Below are 14557 nucleotides of genomic sequence, written 5' to 3'. Positions count from 1 at the left end.
AACAGGGAAGGAAACTGATTGGCCTGCATAAAAGTTGGCCAGTTTGGAACAAACATGTAGGGACCTGTGGAGGAGTCACTGTATATAACAACAGTGCACAAACTTAATATTTAATTCCGAACTGCTGCTAATGTATTCAGAAATTGAAAAAGGGAATATGGGAAAATCTGAGCGTTTCCGTGTTTGGAACTGAATGCCAAAAAAAATTGACCAACAACAAATGTTTTATTGTATAAATTCAGTGCAAATAACACAAGTAGTGAGATGATTTTAAAACTGATTTTTTTTATATGAATGATTGTTTCAGAATTGTACATATTGTGTAAGATCTCAGCAATTAAATGTCTGTTCTGACATGAACCTTGGGTTTGCTAACAGGTTTACAACACTCTTTCCACTGCAGGAGGACGATGCAATGTTTTTGCCTCTAAAAGTGCAGCTCTCTTGACAAAACGCAGACACTGGAAATCTTTAATTATGTCTGGATTTGGTGAATTGGTGTAGAGGCTCCGGGTTGCTAGGTACAAAACAAGCAAAAACATTGCATCACAAAGGTTTGAGCAAATGCCCTTGACCATTTTTGTGTTCCATAACATTTTGACAGTGTTAAGAAATGGATCCCAAAAAGATGCAATTCACTAATGTTCAAAATGATGTATATATATCCCTCTTTTTTTCTTTTCTTTTTTTTTTAGATCAAAATAAAGACGAGTCATTATCCAGAACAACTGAAAATGTGTCTTTTTTTCTTTTAACTACATCTGTGCATCTATTTTTTTTATCCACTCTCAATAATACTGTACAACATATGGAACATTTTGAATTTGATTGTATATTTTCATATATTTTATTTTCATTGTGGGGCTGCACAAATATCCTTAAAGAGCAGATCTCCAAGCAGAGCGATGGGCAGGGCTTAGTACTGTGACTCCGCAGAGCCAGGATGTGGGACTGTGTGGAGTATCTTCACCAGTTGCAGCAGGGCCTGGATGGGCTCTGTCAGGTCATGGTCTGGTATCAGCTGGCTGGCCTGCAAGGCTGTGCTGCCAAATCCCTGCGCCTGGCACACAGACACACAGCAACTGCAGCTGTTAAACCCTCCCGAGAGAGTAAATCTGTCTTATATAATGGTATCACTGAAATTGGACCGCAACCCAGTTGACTTATTTACCCCACTTTACCCTTTAGTAAGCTGGTCTGCTGGGCTGTTATGTTATCCCCAATAATTAGGAACGTTTTGAGCAGCATTCATAAAAATAGCTGCAATTTGTTAATAGGGGTTTCAGTATTATATAGCCGGGTCAATAACACTTTTTTTTTTTTTTTTTGGTAATTTTGCTTCCATTCACTAGCACAGTGACTTTTAAAGCAAACAATGAAGACGTGACTGATGTGCAGACTTTCAGCATTAAATTGAGGGGCTTATTCCAAATACTGCATTCACTGTTTTAATGGAATTGCAGTACCCAGTCCCCCCATTTCCAGAGCCCCAGTAACTGGACAAATTACTGACAAACAGTTTCATGCCTGGGTGAGGCCTGTGTTCTTTCATGTTTTCTGGATCTAAATATCTGAAGTTGATTTTCTGATTTTTCTTAAAATAAAAATTAAAAAATATATAAAAGTAGATAGACGAAACCAAGATAAACCAGAATGATGAGAGGAGAGAATTATGGAAAAAGATGGAAACAGCCTGTGACCTGAAGCATACCACATCGTCTGTCAAACACAGTGTAGGTGATGTCATGGCATGGGCATGTATGGCTGCCAGTGGAACCAGGTCACTGCTGATGTGGCTGCTGATAAAAGGAGCAGGATGAATTGTGAAGTATATTTGCCCATACTATCTGCTTAGATTCGGGCAAATGCTGCAAAACCAATCAGACAGCTCACAATGGATAATGACCCCAAAGCAAACTGCAAAAGGAACTCAAAGAAATGAGATATTAGTTAGTGGCCAAGTCAAGTCACCTAATTTAAACCAAATAGCAAGCGTTTCAGTTAAAAATGTATCATTATCCAAAAACCTGGACATAAGTGCATCTACCCACAGTTCCTCAGTACCATATACAAAAGCTGATAAGACTACAGATAGGCTCTGTTATCTAATGTTCAGAGAAACTACTTATATTTTCCTCAAAATAATAATGCATCCAAATCGTGATAACTGCCTGTTCTTACACTGACGTACTTTTATAAGTGCAGCACTAAAAGCCCAGAGACCTGTAACATTAACATTACTTTACACAATACCAGCTGTGAAACAGTATCACTTTGTAGTGAATACAAGGAGAAAAATCATGATTTAACCAGGGTACCATGGCACACTTGCACACTTGCACACACACACACACACACATGTATATATATATATATATATATATATGGTTGGTGTAGCTGTTGATTGAGTAAAAGAATATCTAAGTGCACTGGATCTTCCCTGCCTATAAGCCACAAAATAAAAATAAACGCTGTGAAAAAAAAAATCCACGTGTATCATTGCTTGTTACATGCTTTATCCTATGTTTACTTGACCTAAGAAGTAGGATACCATCAGGTCCGTACCAGCCTGATACACAACGTGTTTTGCTGTTTGCTGTGCAGATAGACCGCTATGGCTTTATCTGCCTTGTCGCCTGACATCTCAAACTGACACACATAAAGAGCTGCAGCTTTAAGAAGAGACTGGAAATCAAGGCCGCAGTCAGAGCGTTGAGACAGTCCCATTAGCTAGTGCTAAGTCCCACCTTATCGTGAGACTTAGCAGTAGACAAATAGAGATAATCCCATCTTCAGACAACACAAGTAGGAAATAGGGAAATGGGGAAATGGGGAAATGGGTCACGGTGGCAAACTAAACTTCTAATACCTCACCAGGTGGCTCACCTTGAGGAAGTCTCCTCCTAGGAACGACAACATGGCCAGGCAGTGGGCAACCACTGCAATCCGTGCTGGGTCTTTTCTGGTGTCTTTCTGCTCAAATTCCAACATAGTTCTCAACATCTCATCCACTTCAACTCGCTCGGCTTTGTCTGATTGAAAGGCATGGACACAAAAAAAAGCATGTCGTCTAGTTTACTGTGGTCTCAAACATGCTTTACCACCTCAAACAATGAAAGAAAGCAAGTGACATGCATGTGTACAAGTTTGATCAAAACAAACGCCTGTCTGTATGTCTGTGTTGTCCCTTGTAAACATCCCAGATAGCATGGGAAACTGTTTGACAGGCTTAGCATTATATGTAGGGCAGCAGCTGTGATACAGGGCAGTGGCGTGGAGGCTGCACAGCCACAGTAGTGTCAGCATGGGTCTCTAGTCAGCTCTAAGCAAGCTTGCATAAATCTGGGGTTTAGCTTTCACATTGCGCAGCAAGACACACTCCAAATATAGACGTGTCGACCTTATTTTTTCAGTGACACTCCAGTGGAGCTGTTGGCTGTTGACAGTTTGGAGCATGAATGATGGACTGGTGATGTTATTGTCTGATTCTGCTGAACCGCTGAATTGACTAGATTGGTTTTTATAACCTTTTTATACCATATATACAAAACATATATGCAGAGTGGCTGCAACAAACCATAAAAGGAGTCCACCGGTGGATTTTGGATGCTTTCTTTGCGAGTCTCGAGAAGTCTGGTCAGGTGACTGTGCCAAATACGTGCCACCTACAATATGAGCAAAAGAATGTAAAAGGCATAGAAGATAAATTTAGTCTCAAGGGCAATGAGAACAGAACTGACCTCCGAGTACAAGGAACGAACAGTGGGTATCTTCCCCTGCTTGGTAAACACATCAGCCATGAGAAAGTAGCCCCGAGAGGTGACTGTGCTATCCAGACCATACTCCTCAGTGGCAAAGTAGATCTGGGGAAATCAAGTTATATACATACTGATGCATACGACACAAAACATGTGCAAAATGCTTGTTGTTCCATTCTCTGTTAAAATGATCTCACGCTGCTCACGTAATGTTGAGGTTCAGGTTTTGGGGAGGCTAGTCTGTAACTGATCTCGTTCCATTGTTTGTTGTTCTAACCAGGTTTGCTTTTTACTGCACTTGCAGTGTGTTTGAGCATCAATGGCATGCTGATAAACTAATCAGACACTTTACAGATGCTTTTGAATGGTGGTATTTGACTGCTATCATTATTCCATCAATTTTGACAAGATCCAAATCATCTCTCCGCCATGTTTTACAGATGGCTGTAGACACTCCTCAGGTTTTTCTCATTGTTTCCCTTCCTTAAAAAAATTTCTGCTTCAACTGCAACTATTTTTGATGGTTGATAAACAGTAGATGGATCAACTCAAGGGCCAGATGCTTCTCTTAGGATATGTGACAAGTAGATCGTTTTTCTAGGCCACTTCTTCTTTTGAGTTCCCCTTTTCCAGTTTCCTCATTTTTCTTTTAGGACACGCAGCACATCAGGACAAGATATGCCAAGTTTTCAGCTCTTCAGAAATCACTTTGTTAGTGCAAAAATACTATTTTGTGCCTCCCACATTGTGCTGTCTTTGGCATTTTTTATAGCTTCAAAAATGATGTGCTTTTGTGAGAGGCTGCTAGTAACAAAGTATCTGGACAATGAAATTGGCTCTTTGCTAAGTTGTCTGCTTTGTGTAGACACAACACCGGTTCATATCTTTGAGTTAGGTGCCATTGTTATGCTTGAATGATTCACGGGTCAATGTTAAATGGCTTAAAAAACAAGCAAAAAAAAAACCCCTCATTCTTGTGAGAAGAGTCAGGTACAAGGACTGGATTAAAATGAGTAAAAAGAAAACTTTGAAAACTATTGCTCAACACCCCTTTAAAATTCCAAGAAACTCTAATTCAATATACAATACTGTATCGTACTCGAAAAAACATGCTCGAGCAATAAACAAGCCAATATGGATTTCATTTGGTTAGCAAATTGCTTCTTCTCCTCACAATATCAATAAAGATATGAAACAGTTAATGTGCTAATTATGACACAGACATCATTTGCAAAGTCATAAAACGCAGTATCCAGGTCTCCAGTCGCCACATGGAGGCGGCCCAGGCTCCTGTGGAGCTGGTGGTGGATTGTGAGACCACATTTTGGACTCTTCAACACTGCCCACTCTGCCTGGGACAGGAAATCTGCCACAAGGTCTAGATTACCCAAACCTGGAGATGCACACACACACACACACACGGTCATGCATGAAAGACCACACGATAAGAGAACATTTAAACTGAGAAGCCGTTTTGTGCTTGTTTCTCACCCATGTTGGCTTCAGCCAGCAGCAGGTAGGCAGGGACCAGCTGGACGGTGTTAGGGCCATGAACGTCTATGGAACAGCGCAGGCAGAGCTGAGCAGCAGGCAGAGCCTCTTGATGTTTTCCCTCAGATAGCTTACTTTGAGCCACCAACCTGCAAATCTCAATAAGCTCCGCCTATATAAGAAATCAAATCCAAGATGGGCATCAAATTAAAATATCTTATTTCCTCTTAAAATAAAACACTATCTCAGTTGTCTATACACTAATGCCTCTATTTGACTGTTCCTCTCAGCTGTAACACATATTTTTTCCAGAATCTATATTCCAAAAGTAGGAGCTACAACCTAGACCTGGACTTTGTGCACCATAATGACAAATCATATAAAGAAAAATGGAACATAAACCATTCAAGGAATAATAATATAGTCCTTTTTTGTATTTTCTTTGACAGTAAAAAATGCAACCTAGACTCAAACTTCAAAACTTAATTTTTTTTTTTTCTCCTAATATGTAGTGCCAGTGATTTCCACGCATCCTCACCTTTTTAATTTGTGTTTCAGTGTGACTGGTCTGTTGGAGACTGCGGAGTGGCAGGGCGCGGATGGGAACAAGCAGCTGACAAATTCTCTTGTGGATCCCCACCCAGTCAGCCTGCTGGTGCTCTGCAGCGCTGGATGTTTTAAAAACCCACAGGTCATTCGGTCATATTTATATTCTCTTAAGCCACCTCAGGACTTTGTGAGAAGCATTTTTATGCATAATAAGTCTCCCCCGTGCACACTGAGGCTGATGTTTTCCTGGCAATGATGCTATTGATAAAGAATCACGATTTATGACATAAGCTGAGCTGCAGCTCATACCTGTTGTGAATGATTTAAACATATGGATCACGCTCACCTCTCTTGTCCAGACAGATACTATTATGTGTGCTTGACAGTAAAAATCTCTGTGCAGTAACAGCTTGTTTGGATTCTGCTAACATTTTCAGGGCAGAGTCTCTCTGATTCAGGAGATATCATCTGAGTACACAGAGGGCATACTAAATTATATGCCATTACATAACTGGTCTGTAATTTTGTTCATCTGGCTCTCCTCTTCTGCACACTTGTGTGGAAACTGTCCTGCTTTTCAGCTGGGTTTTTTCCCCCCTACTGTGAAAAATGTGCGCTCATTCCAGTGTACTTGTGGTGAGAAGCAGGGAGCTGGAAATCTGGCCATGTCATATCAACAGTAGCACTGACACAGCTTGTGCTTGTGAGAGTACAGAGACAGACAGAAAGGCACACACAGAGATAAACACAAATCAAGTGGTCTCTTCAGGATGTACTCTCTTGTCCCCGCTGAGTTTTCTATGCAAAATACACCAAACAATCACCACACACATGACTCGCATGCCAAAGTAAGATGACTTAAGACTAACCATTTTACCCTAAAGCCCTATTCCATGTGTATTACTTTGGCTCAATCCATGACTGGGAATAGCTCAGTATGCTTGCTTCACGTGTAATTAAAGATTTTAAGAATCCTGAGAACCTGATTCTTATTGTCTGACATATATATATATCTATATTTATATCTGTTTTTTTTTTTTAATCAAACCAAAAATTGTGCCTCTCATTCACCCATTTTAAAGACTGAAAGGATGACAGCCACAATAAGTATCTGTAAGCTGCCTGAGACTGGCTTTAGTTGCTCATCCCTTTCCATAAATCCCCACAGGGAGTGATCTCGCCACATGCTCCTCTTCACTACCCACAGTGTGTGCCAACGGGGAAACTGCCCAGCACCGTGTTATGGTCTGGAACCGCATATAAAACAGTGTCAAAGAAGGTAACGTCGGGTTTACATAAAAGCTGAAGCTCAGCAAATTATATTATGAAAACAACACGCAGGCAACAGAACAAAAATAAGCGTTGTGGTAATGTATTCTCCAGCTGTTCCGCTCCCTCCTCCTGACAATCACACTAAAACGCCCTCCTTACCGACGTGTTATGTATGTGTGAGCGTGGGAGGGGGAAAAACATGGCGAACGCTGCCACCTAGCGTCCAACCCGTAAAAACGGTTCTGACCAAACCATATAAACTAAACACAATACATGCCTTTAAAAAATATATCTATCTATGAATAACGGGTCAGTCGTTAGCACGGGTATCGACATGCTACAGCTCGGATAAACTGAGCTTACCAGTAAAAAGTGACTCGACACTTGCTACATTGCAAGCGGGCTTCTCTTTGGCAAAGCTCGCAGAACTTTTCCGCTCCTTTGGGCAAGGCAAGAGGAATTACCGCGGACGCTTGAGATTCAGCTTCCATTATTGCTACGAAGCTCGTTTATGAGTCGATATGAGCTTAATTTTGCAACATAAAAAGCAGCTTTTAAGCTATTAGCTTCCAAAGCTAGTACCAGTTAGGTTCCCTGTTTAGTTTATGGTTGACATGGCAACAGCCTCAGCCGTTTCCCTCCCCGACGTAAAGCTGGTTTGAAAACATAATAGAGACTTAAAGCTTTGTGGTTTTGTCCGATATTTATTAAGAATATATATATTTATACATAAAAAAATATTAGGGGAATAGGCAAATTAAAAGAAATTCAAATGCCTCTTAATAAGGCCAGTGTCACTTACTTATGGATTACTTTATGTGGTTAGCACATGACAGTGAACAGTAAGTGAATAACGAAATACTTTTTGCAGTGAAAATGTCTCAAAATAGGCAAGCATTAAACCTTTTAAATCCTAAGTTTTTTTCCCTCTCAGCATACATGTCTATACAAATAAAAACATCAGCAACATTTTAAGAAACATAACATAGGCACGTGCCTCTTTCCAACAATAGGTGGGGTTGACATTGTGTTCCTTTCTTTAGATCACTACTTCTTGCGCAGATGGATGTATAAGACGCCGCTACACAGCAACAATGGGACACACACCCAAGCCAGGATGAAGCAGTAGCCAAAGTGTCCTGTCAGCTTTTCTTCAAGGATTTCCTTGTTGTGTATTGCGTAGATGAGCGCTGCAGAAAAGGCTGTCAGGCCTAAAACACATACACAAAAAACATACACACAATAACAATTGGTTAATGGGTCAGATAGTAGAAACGTTTGTAGTGTTAGTACCTACTAATTAGGTCACATAAAGTATAGTGGGAGCAACAACAGCATATACTTTGGATGACCAACACAGATCCATGCCATTCATATTTTATCAGGAGTAGTGGTTACTGCATCAAAGAAGACATTTAAAAACAGAAGTGATCTCAAATATTTCAGGTGACATGTTTAAAAAAAATAAATGCACATATTGTAAGCGACAGAGGAGAGGGAGGTCTGGGGCTCTCTGCTTAGACTCCCACCCCTGCTTTCCAGATAAGTGGCAGAAAATAGATGGATATATTATTATCATTATTATTATTATTTTAATAGTATAAGTCATATGATTACAAAAAAAGAAACTTCAGCATTAATCTACCAGATACCTTTCCACAAGTAAGTTATTGTAATAGGCTTGAGTAGCATAATAATAAGCACTCTTTAATTTGTCATAGTTTTCAAATGCCCTGATCACACAGTGGCACTATATTTTGCAAGCTCCTTCACTCCACTGTTACCTGCAAAGATTTGACACAGTCCGGTGAAGTAGAAGAGACCGCCCCTAGACATGGTGAACAGCAGACCCAGGAACACCAGGAAGGAGACCGATGAGAAGACCACCGAAAGAACCATTAAGGCCTGCACTGCCTGGAGCCATTCTGAAGAAGTAAACCATTCCCTCAGTCACATTTTTACCTTTAAGGGAGAGCTATTTCATTTTACAGCAATACACAATCTGGAACAAAAACTTACGAGTTTCAGTGTTGGGTGAACACAGCCAGCTTTCTGTGGAGTTGTCATACCTGCAGCTGTGCCATAGGTCTGAGGTTTCCATCCCTTCCCACACCCACCAAGACTTAAAAAAAGAGATCAGACATTACACACAGAGTCAGCTATTTCACACATACGAAAAATAAACACTCACCACTTCCTAAAGTTGACTGTTACCTTCTCCATGGTTGCAATAATCAGGATTGCCAGAGTGATGAGATGCAGCAGGGTGACAAACATCAGCAGGTACGGCATTTTTAATTACCTGCCAAAATCAAACACAACATTTTTTTTTAGGTTTCCTGAGCCACTGGCATCCGGCGCAGTAAAGGAAATTGTGTGTGAAGCTTTTAATGTGTTTGTTGGTTCCACAGTGAAAGCCAGTGTTGGGCACCTTTCCTGTTTTTGAAACTTTAAATGGAAAAATCTGAGGAGCTGAACAGAGTTTTCTCTGTGTTACATAAGACCACAGAGAAGTGATTTCTAAAACTTCTCTTTGACTGGGCATGTGTGTTGACAGCCTACTACAGCAAAATAACCTGTGTGGACCCAGTGAAATCTAAATGGCGCCAAAATAATTACTCAGTTAACCTCTCTGCACCTCTGAAGGTTTCTTTCATCATGAAAGGGTTAATGGTCTGTAATTAATCCACATTTAAACGCGGATTGAATCCAAATCTACTTGTAAACTTGGAGTATATCAGTCTGAGGGGAAAAAAGATTTGACATTGTACTTTAGTGTACCAAACTGCTAAACTGGCTGTCGTAGCAGCTAATAGTTTAGAGTAAATAGAAATTCAAGGAGACAAAAAGCAGAGGAGGAAGAAGGAGGCTTACAGGAAAAGACGAAGCAGGAAAAATTGCCTGTAAAGATCTTTATCTGAAGGAGAGGACAATTTGGATGGGCGGTGGAGTCACAATTACTCTCAAATTATGTCATTACGCTTCAGTTCACCCATCGCATTCAAGTGCAAAGAAAAAATCAACTGAAAACGATCATTTTTGTGCGAGAAAACTCAAATACAGGCATTACAGTAACACAGCATGTGATACAATCACTGCCTTTAGCCAGGCTGATAACTGACGTGGTCTACAAATTGTTAAATGTGATGTAATGTTATGTTGTTGGTACCTTGTTAAATTACATGATTTAACAAGATATTTAGAGAAGTTGCATCAAAATTCAAAGAAAGCTCTACTTACCCTGGATGTGGCTTATTCACTTAGATCTCAGCAGCTTAGCAGCAGCTTCCCCGCTCTACACTATAGTAGCCCCTCTTGGTGGTCCACTCTTTTCTCGCTTAGCCACACCCCCTTTATTTTGGTCACTTACTCCCAAAGTTTCCAGGGTGAACGCCTATTTCCTCTCTGCAGCACAGAGCTCCCTTTTGCCCTGACTCGTCACCATCCAAAAAAAGTCTCAAGTGAGACCCGCCTATATGCAGTGGAGACACATGAAACCACATGAAAAGATTTTTTCAGTAAACAGACCACTTAAAGTGCTCTCCGGTGTACGTGCTGCCCTACCTCACTCATTCATGTTGGTGTAGACATGAAAAATAAACACTCAGCTGCAACATAGCCAGTAGAGACTGACTTGGGCGCGATAAAACAAATGGCATAGACTGTTCAGGCACTTATATTAATATGAAAACACTGTTTAGAGCAAGGGTGTCAAACATAAGGCCAAAACTGACTCCAATCCAGCCCACTGCATGAGTTTGGAAAATGTGAAGGAAGGGATCAGTTTTGAACTTTAAACTATATTTTCTTAAGTTTGACATCTTTTCTACATTCATACTACACAAAAGTAATTAAGTAATATTTAAACAATTAAGTTTGACAGAATTTTTTTTCACTAACTACTATATAAATTTCAGTTTTTCATTTTAGCAAGAAAAAAATTCTTGGGACTTAGCAGCAATTTGTTTTCTGGGCAGTTAGCTACCAGAGCCTTTCCTGCAAGTGCACGTGCGCGTTTATTTATTACAACTTCAACCCAAAGAGTCGTGCAGACCAATTTCATTCCTTTTTACAGCAGAATATCTTTATCATGTAGACGTACAGTGGGAATTGCACATCTTTTAAAATGTACTAAGATATTTCAGTTATGATTATATAAATGAAATTGAATTGAACTGGATCAAAGTGGATTGTATGTGGCCCAGAATGTAAAATGAGTTTGACATCCCCGGTTTAGACATTCGAATCTAGTTTTTCAGTAAGGATGTCTCTGAGTGATTAATGTTTTACAAACATTTTAATTTTGCACACATATATGATAGCCTGTGGTATATAACCACATAACTATTCAGTACATTTTTAAAGCCATAAAACACAAAAAAGCCATCAAAACAGAGACTGTTCAGCTTCAAAGCAAAAGTAGTGCCTCGGCCCATCAGCCAACACTTTTCAAAAGGTGACATTTTTAATTTGAAGGCAAGTGGTGTCCCTCTCCAAAGTTTCACAGGGAGAGAGCAGAGTTGTTGCAGAGTGTTTGTAGACAAGTCATCGTCTTCTGTGCAAAATTTGGGGGACTGCAGCAATCTGCTAGCGACCAAAGTAATCAACTTTGAACTTGCAACTGCCCTCTGGTAACCATCGTCAGCCAGGCTGGGCATATAGATTTATCCATCGCCTGAGTGAGTGGGGCCTTATTAATTTACCGTGGGGCTCAGGTGGGAGAGCGGGTAGTCTCCCAATTGTAATGGCAGTGGATCTGACTGTGACCCAGTCCGGATGTTGATAAGTAGGGCCAGGTGTTTCCTATCAAATGCACTTGATTTAAGAGATCCATGAACAACTATGATAGCTCTATAAAAGCTGAAGTTCTGGCAGTTTGGCAGTCAGCTGCATGCACACAATGTTAACACAATGCCACAATATTCTCAGGAGTGGACATTCCAGCAAAATTCACCCCAAGGTCAAACCATGCAATGCTTAGGGAAATCCCACAAAACCCAAGAGCTACATCTGAGACTCTACAGGCCACAAAAAAGACTTTAAAAGTTGAAGTTCATGACAGCACAATTAGAAAAAGACTGAACAAGTATGGCGGTTTATTTGGAAGTTTAAAAGCGCTGCCAAGAGAAAAGTTTCTTCTCTCTCTAAAAAAAACCCCTCTAAAACAAAACATAACAACACAGCTATGGATTGAAAGGTTGCACCTAAACAAGTCCCAGCACTTCCCCAGGCCTGCAGTTTGTGGAAGTTATAACAAAGACATATTTTCCCCAACAGATTTGTATAAATTTGGAGTAAAATAGATTTTTACTGCTTCAGGAAAGTCTGGAGGGTTGCTGGCCTAACAATGGCTTTTAGAGCTGTCCTCTGGGCTCTAAATAAAAGTGGATTAATCAAGTTGCATGACCATCCAGTGTATTTTTCCTGTGAATGTTATGATCAGCCCTTTTTGATTTGCTCTCCCTGTTCTGTTGATGACGTTTGGACTAGCTAATCATCATCAACTTTTTTTTAGGCTTTGGTTTTTGGCAGATTCTTTGGATGGCAATGTTTTTAACACGACACTAAGTGAGCACTCTCCTCTGCTGTCACCCATTGCTGAACTTTCATCCCCACAGCAGTAGGTGGCGATGTTGCGCTATGAACCATAGCTCAACAGTCAGAACATTAAACCAGTTATGATTTATATTATACTGGTTAAGTATTTGGCCTGTATTGTGTAACGTTCGTTTATTGTTAAGAAAACAATGAACTTGGTTTGAAAACAGAGTTTTGTTCTATGCAACAATGTACACTTTTATTTAGAGCCAAGAGGACAGCTCTAAAAGCAATTGTTGCTATGTTTTAGAGAGGCAACAGTGGAATTGAAGTCCATCACTCTACGGTGACAGACATTATTCAGCTGTGGAAACATTGAAGACTGCTGCCAATCTTTCTAGAAGTGGAAGTACCAGCAAATTCACTGCAAGGTCAGACTATATCATGAATTGGCAAAAAAAAAAACCAACCCCAAGAGCTACATCTGAGACTCTACAGACCTCAACTTCGTGAGACCACAATTAGAAAAAGACTGAACAAGTATGGCTCATTTGGAAGAGTGGAAAGTGTCTGACCTCTTACAAAGAACATGGCAGGTTTGCAGTGTTGCATCCGAACCACGTTTGGACTTTTTGAACTATGTCCTTTGCCGAGATAAGACTAAAGTGGGGACATAATGCACAGCCCAAAGTTTGGGGAAAACCAAGCACGGCATCAGCACAAACACCTCGTACCAACTGTTAAGCACGGTGGTGGAGGAGTGAGGATTTGGGCTTTGATGTTGCAGTCACCAGACCTGGGAACCTTGCAGATAGTCTGTAAGGTGACAATGATGCAAGCACGCCCACAAATTGACAACACGGTGGCCGAAAAAGAAAATAATTATTGTGTTGCAATGCCCCAGTGGTATGACCTTAAGAAAGTTTTGCAAAACTAAATACCCACAAACCTCAATGAACTAAAGCAACACTGCAAAGAAAAGTGTGCCAGAATTCCCCCACAATGATGTGAACGACTGATAAAGCAATACATAAAACGATTACTTCAAGATATTGCTGCTAAAGGTAGTACTACAAGCTACTGAGTCATGCGAAGACTTTCGTTTTCACATGATCCTTGAGTTTGGCGAGCCCGTGTGAATTGCAGCCTGTTTCCTGTTCTTAGCTGACAGGAGTGTCACCCAGCGTGGTCTTCTGCAGCTGTAGCCAATCTGCTTCGAGGTTCGTTGTGCATTCAGAGATGCTCTTCTGCATACCTTGGTTGTAACAAGTGGATTCTTTGAGTTACTGTTGTCTGCTCTTTCACCTCTGACCTCAGCTTGGCATCACGAAACCTCAATGAACTGAAGCATTGCTGTAAAGAGCGGGGTGAAATTCCCCCAGAATGATCTTAGACACAGATAACGTCATACAGAAAACCATTATGTCATGTTATTGCTGCTACTACACACCACTAAATTGTGTGAAAACGTTTTTTCTTTCATGACTGCATAATGATTCTCGATAAAAAGAAAGAGTAATAATGAAAGGGAGATTCCACTACAGTTGTGCCCAGGGATGCCTATGTTGTATGTATTAGCAGGCTTTTCTTTGAACTGCAGCTACTGTTTATACATGCATTGTGAATTTCACAGTAATGATGTGAATGTGTTTTCTTGAGGAATATTTGAGTGATGCTAGTTTAAACCGAGCACTTCATAAGAAGTTTTGCTTGTGTTTACATTTGTGGAATGAAGATGAAAGCAGTAACGCAGTAACGGTTAAAGTTAACCCTAGCAGTGCTCTTGTGCCTTAGCACTTTGAGATGGCAATAAATACATATTTTGCATAAGTAACAATTAAAGAAATGATGATGTGTGTTTTATTACCTATATGTCACTTTTCAAAGCAGGCACTTTTTATCCAGTGGAGAGGGTGTGGTCCTTCTCCTCAGACCTGACATGGTCTGCA

At 40.4% G+C, this 14557-nt stretch overlaps 2 protein-coding genes across 3 annotated transcripts; both read right to left on the bottom strand.

Moving 5' to 3' along the window:
- Window positions 1-811: 811 nt before the first annotated feature.
- zmynd12 (zinc finger, MYND-type containing 12) lies at window positions 812-7708 on the bottom strand. Of its 2 annotated transcripts, none has more exons than XM_035905513.2 (8): window positions 7434-7708; window positions 5788-5917; window positions 5250-5421; window positions 4982-5151; window positions 3741-3863; window positions 3578-3665; window positions 2875-3032; window positions 812-1060 (listed from the first exon to the last, which is right to left on the bottom strand). In XM_035905513.2, exons 1-8 carry the CDS (start codon window positions 7559-7561, stop codon window positions 917-919), a joined length of 1113 nt encoding a protein of 370 aa, XP_035761406.2. In that variant the 5' UTR covers window positions 7562-7708; the 3' UTR covers window positions 812-916. The 2 variants fall into 2 exon arrangements, with proteins under 2 accessions (XP_035761406.2, XP_006785550.2); XM_006785487.3 differs by having other exon boundaries at window positions 2887-3032; window positions 7434-7707.
- A 46-nt stretch (window positions 7709-7754) lies between these two features.
- On the bottom strand, window positions 7755-10393 carry emp3b (epithelial membrane protein 3b (MAM blood group)). Its single transcript, XM_006785489.3, has 5 exons — window positions 10311-10393; window positions 9285-9372; window positions 9090-9192; window positions 8855-8995; window positions 7755-8281 (listed from the first exon to the last, which is right to left on the bottom strand). The coding sequence occupies exons 2-5, from the start codon at window positions 9360-9362 to the stop codon at window positions 8118-8120; spliced, it is 486 nt and encodes a 161-aa protein (XP_006785552.1). The 5' UTR covers window positions 9363-9372; window positions 10311-10393; the 3' UTR covers window positions 7755-8117.
- Between the last annotated feature and the right edge of the window lie 4164 nt (window positions 10394-14557).

This window comes from Neolamprologus brichardi, chromosome 20 (assembly GCF_056152115.1).
Source record: "Neolamprologus brichardi isolate AB-2024 chromosome 20, ASM5615211v1, whole genome shotgun sequence".
Classification (NCBI taxonomy): Eukaryota; Metazoa; Chordata; class Actinopteri; order Cichliformes; family Cichlidae; genus Neolamprologus; species Neolamprologus brichardi.
Note: the sequence above shows the minus strand (reverse complement) of the source record. Positions and strands in the feature narration are given on the sequence as shown.

Bases quoted from the DNA above. Each gene is read 5' to 3' on its own strand.
- emp3b (XM_006785489.3), bottom strand. From the start codon at position 9,362: ATGCCGTACCTGCTGATGTTTGTCACCCTGCTGCATCTCATCACTCTG. The intron at 9,193-9,284 runs GTAACAGTCAAC...TCTTTTTTTAAG, and splicing joins TTATTGCAACCATGGAGAAG to TCTTGGTGGGTGTGGGAAGG. The intron at 8,996-9,089 runs GTAAGTTTTTGT...TTACTTCTTCAG, and splicing joins TTCACCCAACACTGAAACTC to AATGGCTCCAGGCAGTGCAG.
- zmynd12 (XM_035905513.2), bottom strand. From the start codon at position 7,561: ATGGAAGCTGAATCTCAAGCGTCCGCGGTAATTCCTCTTGCCTTGCCC. The intron at 5,422-5,787 runs GTGAGGATGCGT...TTTCTTATATAG, and splicing joins CTGAAACACAAATTAAAAAG to GCGGAGCTTATTGAGATTTG. The intron at 1,061-2,874 runs GTGAGGTATTAG...TCTGTGTGCCAG, and splicing joins TCCTCAAGGTGAGCCACCTG to GCGCAGGGATTTGGCAGCAC.